At 50.3% G+C, this 13252-nt stretch overlaps 1 protein-coding gene across 2 annotated transcripts in view; it reads right to left on the reverse strand.

The window, feature by feature from the left end:
* Positions 1-12948, reverse strand: part of DLG5 (discs large MAGUK scaffold protein 5) — a 137686-nt gene extending 124738 nt beyond the window's left edge. The window contains exon 1 of one of the 2 annotated variants that reach the window (XM_003939767.4): positions 12102-12948. In XM_003939767.4, the coding sequence (XP_003939816.3) occupies positions 12102-12405 (304 nt within the window). In that variant the 5' untranslated portion in view covers positions 12406-12948. The remainder of the gene's footprint in view (positions 1-12101) is intronic. The other variant, XM_010350445.3, reaches the window with a different exon arrangement.
* Positions 12949-13252: the final 304 nt, after the last annotated feature.

A 13252-nucleotide genomic window follows, 5' to 3' on the forward strand; every position in this document is an offset into this window, starting at 1 on the left:
CCCAAAATGCATTCCTCAGAACACTGATGTCGCAAGATGCTCCATGAGAAACGACTCTGTGGTCAAATCAGTTTGGGAAACACTGCCTAATAAAGCCACTCCAGTGAAGTCCCAGAGCACACTGGCTTAGCCCTCTCAAGGGGCCTGCAGAAAAGAACCTAGCACTGCCTGGATGCATTTGACCACAGAACCGTTTTAGGGCACAGCAACACTAACATCCCAGCAAACTAGCAGTTAGAAGATGTTTCTTTGGGAAATGCTGATCTAGGCCTTTTGAAAGAAAAGTCCTGACAGCCTTGTTATCCCGGATTTGAGACTGAAAAACCAAACCAACCCTGAATGGGATAAGAAGGAAGTATCTACAGAGCAGAAATAACGAACATACTTCAAGGCCTTTAGGGATGAAGATATAAGTACTGAAAACACAAAGAAGATGTGTGAACATTTCCAGGCTGCCTGATACGAATGCCACTGGGATTGTGTAGTTATCGTCTGGCATCCGAAGAGTCACATATAGGACGGGCGTGGTGGCTCATGCCTATAATGGATTGCTTGAGGACAGGAGTTCGAGACCAGCCTGGGCAATCTTGTCTCTACTAAAAATCAAAAAAATTAGCTGGGAATGGTAGCACACACTTGTAGTACCAACTACTCAGGAGGCTGGGGCAGGGGGATTGCTTGAGCCTAGCAGGTTGAGCTGCAGTAAGCCATGATCATGCCACTGTACTCCAGCCCAGACAACAGAGCAAGACCCTGTGTCAAAAAAGAGTCACAGATAACTACTAAACGGTCCTAAGCCTTTCTAAACCCCATTTGAAGGAAGAAAAAATAACTGGTTTTTTTTTTTTTTTGAGACAGAATTTCACTCTTATTGCTCAGGCTGGAGCGCAATGGCGCAATGTCAGCTCACTGCAGCCTCTGCCTCCCAGGTTCAAGATTCTGTTGCCTCCATCTCCCAAGTAGCTGGGATTACAGGCATGCACCACCACACACCTGGCTAATTTTTTGTATTTTTATTAGAGACGGGGTTTCGTCATGTTGGCCAGGCTCGTCTTGAACTCCTGGCCTCAGGTGAGCCACCCGTCTCAGCCTCCCAAACCTATGGGATTACAGGCGTGAGCCACCGCACCCAGCCAAAAATAATTTTTAGAAGAAAAAAGAATGTTGCAGCAACAGGAAAAAAAAAAAAAAAGAAAAATAAATAAATAAATAAAAATAAAAAAACAGAAGAAAGAAAAGAAAATGCTACCTATCCCCATGTCAGGGTGCTATGAACAGTACAGATTTCCTTAATTAAAACTCAAAGTAAACACTATAGCAGCTTCTCAAAAAATTGAACATAGCAAGTCCACTTCTGGGTATAAACCCAAAAGAAGTGAAAGCAGGGACTCAAGGAGGTTTTTTGTACACCCATAGTCATAGCAGCATTATTCACGATGGCCAAAAGGTGAAAACAGCCCAGTGTGTCCAACAACAGATGAAGAAACAAATAAAATATAGTACCTCCGGGCTGGGCGCAGTGGCTCAAGCCTGTAATCCCAGCACTTTGGGAGGCCGAGGCGGGTGGATCACGAGGTCGATAGATCGAGACCATCCTGGTCAACATGGTGAAACCCCATCTCTACTAAAAATACAAAAAATTAGCTGGGCATGGTGGTGCGTGCCTGTAATCCCAGCTACTCAGGAGGCAGAGGCAGGAGAATTGCCTGAACCCGGGAGGCGGAGGTTGCGGTGAGCCGAGATGGCGCCATTGCACTCCAGCCTGGGTAACAAGAGCGAAACTCCGTCTCAAAAAAAAAAAAAATATATATATATATATAGTACATCCGGGACTCCATGTTTGGGTCCCCTTCCACGAACACTCTCTCATGGAAGCTGCTTTTCCTCTCCTAAACTCCATCTCTCTCTCTCTCAATTCCCTTCCACTCAGTGTGGAAGCCATCTTTCCTCTCCTGGCTCTGGTTTTCCCCCCTCTGGGAACCCTCCTCACTCAGTTTGAGAGTGGCTTTTCTTTCTCTCACTCAGTGTGGGAGTTAGCTGTTTCTCTCTCCTTCTCCTTTTTCTCTCTCTGCTTTAAATAAATCACTTTCTACCAAAAAAAAAAAAAAATATATATATATATATAGGTATGTATAGTACATACATATAATGGAATATTATTCAGCCTAAAAAACAGATTTTGACACATATTACAACATGGATGAACCTTGAGGACTTTATGCTAAGTGAAATAAGCCAGTCACAAAAAGACAAATGCTATATTGACTTCACTTATAAGATATCTAATGTAGTCAAATTCTTAGAAACAGACATCTTGGGAAGCCAAGGCAGCCAGATCGCTTGAACGCAGGAAAGACCAACCTGAGCAACATGGCAAGGCCCCATCTTTAACAAAAAAAAAAAAAAAACAATGAGCTGGGTGTGGTGGCATGTGCCTATAGTCCCTGCTACTCGGGAGGCTGAGGTAGGGAGATCAATTGAGCATGGGAGGTGGAGGCTGCAGTAAGCCATGATTATACCACTGCACACCAGCCTGAACAATGGAGCAAGATCTCAAAAAAAGAAAGAAACAGAAAGTATTAATATAATAGTGACTGTCAGGGCCTAGGGGGCAATGTGGAGTTATTATTCCACAGATACAGACTTTCAATTTCACAAGATGAAAATTTCTAGAGATGGGTGGTGTTGATGTTTGCACAACAGTGTAAAAATACATAATGCTACTAAACTTCTATACTTAAAAAGTCATTAAAATAGTAAATGTATATTTTTTTCCACAATAAAAAATAGTTCAAATTGTAAATTTCACGTTCTGTGAATTATTATTGTAATTTTTGTTTAACTCTTCAAAGCAAATGGATTATGGCCCTTAGTGTGAAATGAATGTCAAGGTCAACAGTCAACGAGGAATTATCCACCAAGGGTCTAGAGGGATAGACTGCCAACATGGGACGCTCCAAACATCTCTGCTTGGTTTAAAATGTTTCTGTAGGCTGGGCGTGGTGGTTCACGCCTATAATCCCAGCACTTTGAGAGGCTGAGGTGGGTGGATCACCTGAGATCAGGAGTTCAAGACTAGCCTGGCCAACACTGTGAAACCCCATCTCTACTAAAAATACAGAAATTAGCCGGGTGTGGTGGCAGGTGCCTGTAATTTCAGCTATTCGGGAGGCGGAGACAGGAGAATTGCTTGAACCCGGGAGGCAGAGGTTGAAGTGAGCCGAGATCGCGCCACTGCACTCATAGCTTGGGCGACAGAGTACCCGTCTCAAAAAAAAAAAAAAAAAAAGTTTCTGTAGCACTTTTCTGGAATACAGTCTCAAAAACATCAATAGAGATATGCAGTTCAGAGGTGTGCAATCTAACCCAGGTAAAAGGCGAAAAAAGATCAAATTACCCCCCAGCACAACCCCATTTAAAATTCCTCCCTGCTGAACATACATAGCATCCCTATGCTCTACTAAAAATACAAAAATTAGCCAGGGGTGGTGGCACGCACCTGTAATCCCAGCTGCTCAGGAGGCTGAGACAAGAGAAGCACTTGAACCCAGGAGGCAGAGGTTGCAGTGAACTGAGATTGCGCCACTGCACTCCAGCCTGGGTGACAGAGCAAGACTCTGTCTCAAAAAGAAAAAGGAGGCCGGGTGCGGTGGCTCAAGCTTGTAATCCCAGCATTTTGGGAGGCCGAGGCAGGCGGATCACGAGGTCGAGAGATCAAGACCATCCTGGTCAACATGGTGAAACCCCGTCTCTACTAAAAATACAAAAAATTAGCTGGGCATGGTGGCACATGCCTGTAATCCCAGCTACTCAGGAGGCTGAGGCAGGAGAATTGCCTGAACCCAGGAGGCAGAGGTTGCGGTGAGCCGAGATCGCGCCATTGCACTCCACCCTGGGTAACAAGAGCGAAACTCCGTCTCAAAAAAAAGAAAAAGGAAAAAAAAACTGAGACAAAATATTTATCCCACTCTGCTTACTTTTCAGGAAATGGAAACCCAACATATCAAAAACCACTCAACACTAACAATAAATCAGATTAACAGCAATCATGATGCAGAGCTGCAGGGGCCCCCAAAACTGAATCCAGCCCAATCACTCAACCTTCTTGGGCCAAATGCCCGGGGAAGTGCTCAAAACCCCACAGGAATGAGCAAGTCCCCTCTTCTGTTTTGACTACTGAATGGGGGGCGGAGGGGGGAGGGAAGCACCAGGAAGCTAAGAGGCTCTGCCAAGGTCAAGATTTTGCAGTTAGGAGCAGATCTCCAGTTCAGGGCTTTTTTTTTCCTTCTTTAAAGAAAGGCTCCTTAGTATTCTTTTGAGGATACGACGTTGACTTTCAAATTCTATGGGTAGAAAGAGAATGACTCTCTACTCTTACAACAGGCAGTGTGGGTGCTCCATAGGGCTCCAGGCAGCCAGTCCCACACCACCAGTACCCGATGGGCAACCTTGGGAACTTCAGACATCAATGTCATACCACCTGCTTCCGTCACAGACACACTGTGGGCACTGACATCCATATGTACATCTGGAGCTTGCTCTAAGCCTTTCTACTCTCCCACAGCCTCTGCAACCATGAGGTCACCACTTAGGAATCTGCATGTATATTTGAAGAGGATCTGGACAAGGACACATCATTCACTCTACACACAGCTATTCATTCGTTCAACAAAAAGTTACTGAACACCTATCTTGTACCACTCTCTATTCTGGGCATGAGGACTGTAACAGCAAATTCGGCTCAGGAAGGACAGCTCTGACACCTGCTTGGCATCGTGTATAAGGAGCTCCCACAGAACCCTCAGAAACACCAGGAGATTCCCAGTTTTCTGGTTCTAAGCCTAGCTGCCATCTACTACTGCCACTGTCATGCTATACTGCTCATCGTAACAAAATGCTATTCCATTTTTCTTTCCATGGATTGTCAAATAGCACAGTGAAGTAGTTATTGTTTTAATTACTTTGTAGAAGAGATAAGCTCAGAAGAGTTAAAAGCCTTGCTTTAAAACCTTGGAAGGTCTGATCACCTCTACCTAGATCCACCATCCCACTCCAGCAATGACCTCCTGTGCTAACTGTATTATAGCACAAAGGTGGCAATGCTTGGAATGGACATTCATCTGCTGTTTTACCTCCACAACATCGCTCCTGCTTGTCTTCCTGTAGATAACTGCTCTGTTTCACTCTAAAAACCCATGTGGTACTGGAATGGGCTACCAATCACAGTATTCCATCACTTTACCCTGTGGTTTCACTGTCGGGCACAGGGCCAAAGCTGAGCCAGCCTTAGTCCACCAGCCCTGGCCACCATGACTGGGCCTCACACAGACACATAACACTGGCCAGACCAATCAGAATCTTCCCATGAGGTCTTTCTGCCTGGGCTGACTGGATAGGGCTCCCTTTCTTCTCTGGTCAGGTGCTGTCAACACAAACAGAGGGAACTGAGGCCATATTCCAGACCCGTGGGAAAAGCCCACAGCATCGATCCAAGAGGTCAAGTGTCCCAAAGGCCAGTTTCCACCACCCACCATCCATCCAAAGGTTGTGGAATAGTCTAAGTCAATACATTTCTCTTTTTCTGCCTAAGATGGTCTGAGCTAAGTTTCTGTCATTTTGCAATAAAGGTACCCTGAAATGATACACAGATAAAATCTGCCCTTCACTTAGAAACCTCTTCTCAACCACTAATTTCAAATGCTTCTTCCACTTCCTCTCAAATAACACAGTTAAAACAACCAAAATTAGCCACGGAGGGTGGCGTGCACCTGTAAGCTCAGCTACTAAGTCTGAGGCTGCAGTGAGCTATGGCTGCACCACTGCACTCCACTATCTCTAAAAAATAAGTAAATAAACAAACAAAACAACCAAAAGAAAAACTACAACAAGCTGCTAGGCGTGGTGGCTCACGCCTGTAATCCCAGCACTTTGGGAGGCCGAGGCAGGCGGATCACCTGAGGTTGGGAGTTCGAGACCAGCCTAACCAACATGGATAAACCCCGCGTCTACTAAAAATACAAAATTAGCTGGTCATGGTGATGCATGCCTATAATGCCAGCTACTCGGGAGGCTGAGGTAGGAGAATTGCTTTAACCCAGGAGGCAGAGGTTGTGGTGAGCCAAGACTGCACCACTGCACTCCAGCCTGGGCAACAAGAGTGAAACTGTCTCAAAAAAAAAAAAAAAGAAAGAAAGAAAAACTACAACAGTTGAAGCTTTTACTTATGTCCCTTGGCCTGATGACCCTCCAGGGCAGAGGGAATGAAGAAAAGGTGGTTGGTATCCAAAGGAAGTAGAGAACAAAAGGCCCAGGCAACCTCTACTGAATAATAAATAACCCCACCTGACAATCAGCAGCCAACTGCACTAGTCCCACTGGAAAAGCCTGACAGGGTTATTTACTTGGGGAAAAAAACAGCAAACTTCCAACTCTAACTTCTGACAGTGTACAATGCCCAAATTCAAACCCCCCACTCAGCCTAACCATCATGGTCCTCCAGATTACCTCTGCATCCCCATCTCCCTTCCACCCAGAGCCAAGGCCAATCCCCTGCCCTACTCAGGCTGGGTAAACACACAGTTCCTCCCCACGGCCCAGCCTCTGCTGCCCACACGTCCTCCATCCCGCCATGCACTCAGAGCTTCGCTTCAACACCAAATCCCAACACTTCCGCGAAGCTCTCCTCACCTTCTCCAGCAGACGCTGCTGGCTCCCTTCTCTTAAGGTTGGTGAAGCAAGTCGGCCAGCTCACTAGGAATGTAAAGAGGAGGCACAGGAGGTGCGGGGAGTGGGAAAGAAAAGGAAGCATTAGGCACGGAGCCCGAGAGAGGTCCAGTGGGCACTCACCAAGTTCTGCCATTTCTGCCTCCCAGAGACGCCTGGTGGGTATGACTTGAGCCCTCCACATTTACAAGAGAGCCACTGGAGGTGAATGAGAGTATCTGAGGAAAGCATGTAGCACACAGAGTTTTTTAAAAAGAAAAAGCCTGTCTGTGCATCTGTATCAGTTGATCTGTCTCATAATGTCACTCTCATGACTGTCCCATAACCAAACTGGCAGGCTACGGGCTAGAATTACATCCTGTGCACCCCGGCCCTGTGTACACCCCAGTCTTGCCCGGGCCAGGCATTTCAATGCTCCCAGTGACAGAGGCAGGCAGTGTAGCACCATTAGCCCCATCTCACAGATAAAGATACTGAGGCTCACTCCAGGAGCAGGTAGTTGAGAATCCTCAAGGGAAAAAAAATGCAGGTGTTTCCCTGAATCAAAGGAAAAAAGCAATGGACTGCCTGGGTCTCCAAGTGACCAAGCTAGACTCGGGTAAAAGTGGGAAAAACAAGAGACCCAACTGAGCCACTCAGAAGTAAAAAACAACTCTGTCCTCTCCCTACCACCAGCTGGAGTGAAGATGTTCACTTGTTCCCTACAGATCCACGTATCGAATCTGGGACAGGAGAAAGCTACATAATTTCAGAGTCCCCCAATGACAAGAAATGGTTCTGAAATTGTAGTGGGAAGGCCTAACCAGGGAACAGGAAAAACCACCCCTAGACAAGGAATCAGGAGCACTGGGCTTGGCCTCTCCGGCACCTTTCTGCCCTGCAACTTCTTCCTCAGACAGGGCCCTGGAACCGAGTGATATGAACATAAGACACCACTCATCTCCCTGGGTTGCCATGGAATCAATGACACAAAGACACAAAATCCTGAATGGCAATGCTCTTTTTTTTTTTTTTTTTTTTTTTTTTTTTTTTTTTTTTTTTTTTTTTTTTTGAGATGGAGTTTTGCTCTTGTTACCCAGGCTGGAGTGCAATGGCGCGATCTCGGCTCACCGCAACCTCTGCCTCCTGGGTTCAGGCAATTCTCCTGCCTCAGCCTCCTGAGTAACTGGGATTATAGGCACGCGCCACCATGCCCAGCTAATTTTTTGTATTTTTAGTAGAGACGGGGTTTCACCATGTTGACCAGGTTGGTCTCGATCTCTCGACCTTGTGATCCACCCGCCTCGGCCTCCCAAAGTGCTGGGATTACAGGGGCAATGCTCTTATCAATACTGGAATAAGAACTGCACCCTCAACAACAACAACAAAAACAACACTGTGTGTTTCCTAGTCACTCCACAACCCCAGGCCTGAGCGTGGTAGGTTATAAATACGTGGGGATCTAACTGATCGAGTGTTGCCCCAATGGGTTGGGTTTGCTCACCTGTATACCCACACCCAGGCACATGTCCTCCCCAGCTTCCGTGTGGTTCCAGGCCCCACGTGGTGGGCTGCTGCAGATGCAGACTCCATCAGCACCCAAGTGCCAGTGGCGGATGGGCATTCCAGACCAGGGGCCCACACAGGGTGTGGAATCCATCAAGGAAGCCCCTAGGAGGGTGATGGCATCACCTCCAACATAGAGAGATGGTGACAAAGCAGACACCCCTTGGCGCTAAGGATCGTGGGGATCCAGCTGGTTCCTCTCTCAGGCTCCACAACGGCCTCGAACTGAGGCCAATTCACACACACAGCTGCCAGCCAGAGCACAGAGTGGAAATCGCTGGAGTGGAAGTCACTCGGGAGTGGAAGGCGGCAGGACCAAGTGCTAGGTTTCCCTGACTGTGGCTCCTCGAGAAAGGACCTCCGTTCCTTCAACCAGAGCTGCTCTCTTATGCACTCAGCTTTGACCATAAGAAACTTCCTGGCTAACGCCGGGCGCTGTGGCTCAAGCCTGTAATCCCAGCACTTTGGGAGGCCGAGGCGGGTGGATCACGAGGTCAAGAGATCGAGACCATCCTGGTCAACATGGTGAAACCCCGTCTCTACTAAAAATACAAAAAATTAGCTGGGCATGGTGGTGCGTGCCTGTAATCCCAGTTACTCAGGAGGCTGAGGCAGGAGAATTGCCTGAACCCAGGGGGCGGAGGTTGTGGTGAGCCGAGATTGCGCCATTGCACTCCAGCCTGGGTAACAAGCAAAAACTCCGTCTCAAAAAAAAAAAAAAGAAAGACACTTCCTGGCTAAAAGAAAAAAAAGGCAAAAAACTGAGGACCTACAACACAGCAATTCACCCTTCACAAAGACCCCACACACAGAAGCCGGCGCAGTGGCTCACACCTATAATCCCAACACTGTGGGAGGCCGAGGCAAGTAGATAACATGAGCTGAGGAGTTCACGATCATCCTGGACAACATGGAGAAAACCCATCTCTACAAAATATACAAAAATTAGCCAGTGTGGTGACATGTGCCCGTGGTCCCAGCTACTTGGGGGGCTGAGGTGGGAGGATCGCTTGAGCCCAGGAAGTGAAGGCTGCAGTGAGCCGAGATTGCGCTACTGCACTCCAGCCTGGGTGACACAGTGAGAACCTGTCTCAAACAAACAAACAAAAATTCTTACTCGTAAGTGGGAGTTGAACAATGAGAACACATGGACACAGGGAGGGGAACATCACACACCAGGACCTGTTGGGGAGTGGGGGGCTAGGGAAGAGACAACATTAGGAGAAATATCTAATGTAGATGACGGGTTGATGGCGTACAGCAAACCACCATGACACATGCATACCTGTGTAACAAACCTGCACGTTGGGCACGTCTACCCCAGAAATTAAAGTAGAAGAAAAAAGAAAGAAGAAAGCCCCCAACACACCATGGTGTGTTGACACACCATTTCACCCTTTCCCCCAGGGGCTCCAGGTGGCATCCTGCCATACCAAATGCTGTCCTAACTTTTTTCTTTTTTTATATTTTTTTAAGACAGAGTTTTGCTCTGTCACGCAGGCTGGAATGCAGCGGCACAATGTCAGCTCACTGCAACCTCCAATTCCCAGATTCAAGCAATTTTCCTGCCTCAGCCTCCCAAGTAGCTGGGACTACAGGTGCCCATCACCACACCCAGCTAATTTTTGTCTTTTTAGTAAAGACAGGGTTTCACCATGTTGGCCAGGCTGGTCTCGAACTCCTGGCCTCAAGTGATCTGCCTGCCTCAGCTTCCCAAAGTGCTGGGATTACAGGCATGAGCCACTGCACCCAGCCAACTTTTTTCTAATGTATTAAATAAAATGAACTTCTCCCTGAAAATTGTTTTTCTAAGGATTTCATGACCCTCTCCAAAGCCACAGAACTCTGCACTGTGGTAAAACTGGGGTCTGAAATCAATGCCCTAGGGGATAAAATCCAAACCCTAACCTCTGCCTTCCCTTAGAGGTCTAGATTAGTTCCTAGAACTTCAGCCCCAGGAGGCCTCATATTCTCCAGCAGGCATAGAAAAGGCAAGCCTAATTAATGGCAATTGATCCGTCAATCAGTTTCCAGAAATTAAAGCGAGTGTTAATTCACATGCTTCCCAAAGCAGACTTCTAGTCTGTACTCTTCTGTGCTTCCTAGGAAAGACTTCCAGAAATAGACCTTAAATTCTTCCTTCAGAGATAGATTAGATACATAGATACAATTAAAAAGATACATTAGATAGATTAGATACATAGATGCAATTAAAAAGAAAAAAAAATTAGTTTGTTGAGATCCCCTCTGTCATTACCCTCATGGCCACATCTTCCTAGCATCTCCCAAAGCACCATCCCAGGAAAGGACTAGGTTTGCCCAGCAACTCTAACATGACCACAATTGGGGGGTTGGGGGAGAGGGGGGAAGAACGCAGGTTTGAGGGACAGAGATGCAAGGCAGAAGCTCAAAGTGGAGACAGGAGGGCCACCAATGAAATCACCTGCTGTGTGGCCAGCAGTTTAATCTGTCAGTTTCCTTCAGCTATAAAAAGTGAGGTTGAGATGGCCAATATAAGACAGCTGTTACTAGGAACGCTTTATAAAATCATTCCCTTAATAAGTGAGGATTTTAACAGCCAAATAAATGGGTCCCATCAGCCTTTGACCTTCAAGTTGCTAAGGGCAGTTTCTCAGCCATCTCCGTTCACTTGTTTTTCTTTTATGCATACATCTTTATTTGTTTTTACTGTACCTATCGATTCACTGTTAAAACAAGGACAAGACCTAGAAAGATGGCACTTTGTTTCCTGGCTCTGAACAAGTTAAATCAAACAATGGGTTATCATTCAAAATTCCTGGTGCCCAACACTTTCTGAGCATTTTAAACCCTCCAACCCAGAGTTTTCTTTCTCGCAAAGAATAACAGAAAGCTCACGTAGTGGCAACCGTGATAAAGCAGAGAGCCTGCCGCAATAGTAGGTGCCCAGTAAATGCCAGTTCTCTTCCTCTCTCAGTGCCATGTCTTATTCCTCCAGCTGCATTGTCTAAAATGCTGGCTTCCACACTCCGCGGCCAGGCCAGGACAAGCCTACCACTTGTCAGAGACTCCTGCCAGTATCCATTCTTGCCCCCAGACACACACTTACAAATCAGTCATCCCGAAGACCAAGGACACAGGGGTTCCAAAAGGCACCCCCAAGGGAACCAGCCTCCAGCCTTCCTCCTTATGCAGCTCCGTGCGCTCCGGGAGGGAACTCAGCCCCAGCAGCCACTACTAGGATTTTCCCATGGTGCAATGCAACTTCCCCAACTTTTCCGGGCCCACAGTTTCCAAAGAAACCCAGGCAGGCATTGTGCACAATCAGCCACAAGTCTGAGCGAGATAGGGCTCTGGGCAGAGGAAAGGGAGCTGGGACAGCCAGAAAATGAAAAGGCAGCGGTGGCCGTGGCACAGGATGGAAGGGACCAAAATTAATGAGCACGGGTCCTGGCCCAGGTCCCACTCTTCCAGACGGTACCCTTGGTTAAAGGCTAGCACAGGCTCCCAAAGGACTAGCGAATGGTGAGGTGCCTCAGAAAAGGGACTGACGGACATCCCCAGAGGTGCCCCCTGCCCGCTACTGGACCTGGTGGCCCCCGGGGACCCTGCCGCCGAGGCACCTGAGGGTGAAGGCATTCAGTGGGGGGCATTGTTCACAGCGAAACGCGGGCCCAGAGAGGCGGCGGGTCTCAGGGTCCTCGCACCGTCGCCTCCCCAGCCAGGCTAGAGGAGCGGGTCCACCGCGGCCATCGCCAGGTGGAGCGGCGGCCCCGGCGAGGTCCCCCTCGGCCAGCAGGAGGGAGAAGCGGAGGGCGCGTCCCAGAGGCGGGGGCCGGGGGTCTGCCACTCACCCGCGCCCTCGGCGGGCTGCGGCGGCCCGACAACGCCGTTCAGGTAGAGAATGGGCAGCAGGTGAGGCTGCGTCTTCTCCAGCGCCGCCCGCAGGTCCTGGAAGTGGTCCCGCTCCTTGGCCAGGAGCAGCTTGAGCAGCAGCTCCGCCTTGGCGCCTCCCGCCTCCTCGTCCAGCTGCCGCCGCTCGCCGGGGCTGAGCGCTCCCGCGGCCTCGAGCAGCCCGAGCACGGCTTCCACCTCCGTCATGGCCTGGGCCAGGCTCTGCTGACACTGAGCGAGCAGCTCCCGGCGCTGGGGCTCCATGGTGGCGGGCCGCGCCGCTCCTCCCTGCCGGACGTCCCCCGAGGCCGGCTGGCTGGTGGGAGGGCGGGCGAGCGCCTCGGCGGCAGCCCTAACGCGCCGGGAGCCGCGAGGCGGCGGGGGCCATGGGCCGGGGCCGGGGCCGGGGCCTGGGCGCGCTGGGGGCCCGGGGCGGCGGGCGGCACTCAGCAGCGGCCGCCTCCCGGGCTCCGGAGCGCAGCCATGTTGGCTGCCGCGGCGGCGGGACTGGAAGAGGAGGAGGAGGAGACGGAGGAGGAGAAGGAGGAGGCGGAGGTGGGGACGGCGGCCGGGGCGCGCCCCGAGGCCGGGCTCCAGCCGGGCATGCTCCCCCTCCCCCTCAGCCTCCGCGCGCGCCGCCCCCCGCGAGCGAGACTACAACTCCCGGGGGAAAGTCGCCCGGCCCGTGCTCCCCGGGCCCTCGACGGCTCCCGCCCGGCTCAGAGGCCGCCTCGGCCCCCGTCCGCCCCGGTCCGGCTCACCGGGGCCCCGCGGCCGCCGCCCGCTCCGCCATGGCCCCCGCCCCGCCGCCGCCGGCCCGTCCCTCCTCTCTCTCTCCCCTCCCCAGGCCGTCCCTCTGGGAGGCGGCAGTGGCGGAGGAGGGGACGGGCGGAGGGGAGGGGTCCCCGGCCCCCCGCCCCCGGCCCGCCCGCTAGGCGGGGACGCGGCTCTGGCTCGTTCCTGGTCCCCCGAGGCCCAGGCGCAGCCAGGGGTGGGGGCCGCGGAGTCAGGCCGGGCACGCGGCCAGCCCACAAGCTGCTGGAGACCCCCTCATACAAATCCTGCCCCCCAATCCACTGTCTCCTAATCCGAGAATTCCAAAATAAAGCCT

This window comes from Saimiri boliviensis, chromosome 12 (assembly GCF_048565385.1).
Source record: "Saimiri boliviensis isolate mSaiBol1 chromosome 12, mSaiBol1.pri, whole genome shotgun sequence".
Classification (NCBI taxonomy): domain Eukaryota; kingdom Metazoa; phylum Chordata; class Mammalia; order Primates; family Cebidae; genus Saimiri; species Saimiri boliviensis.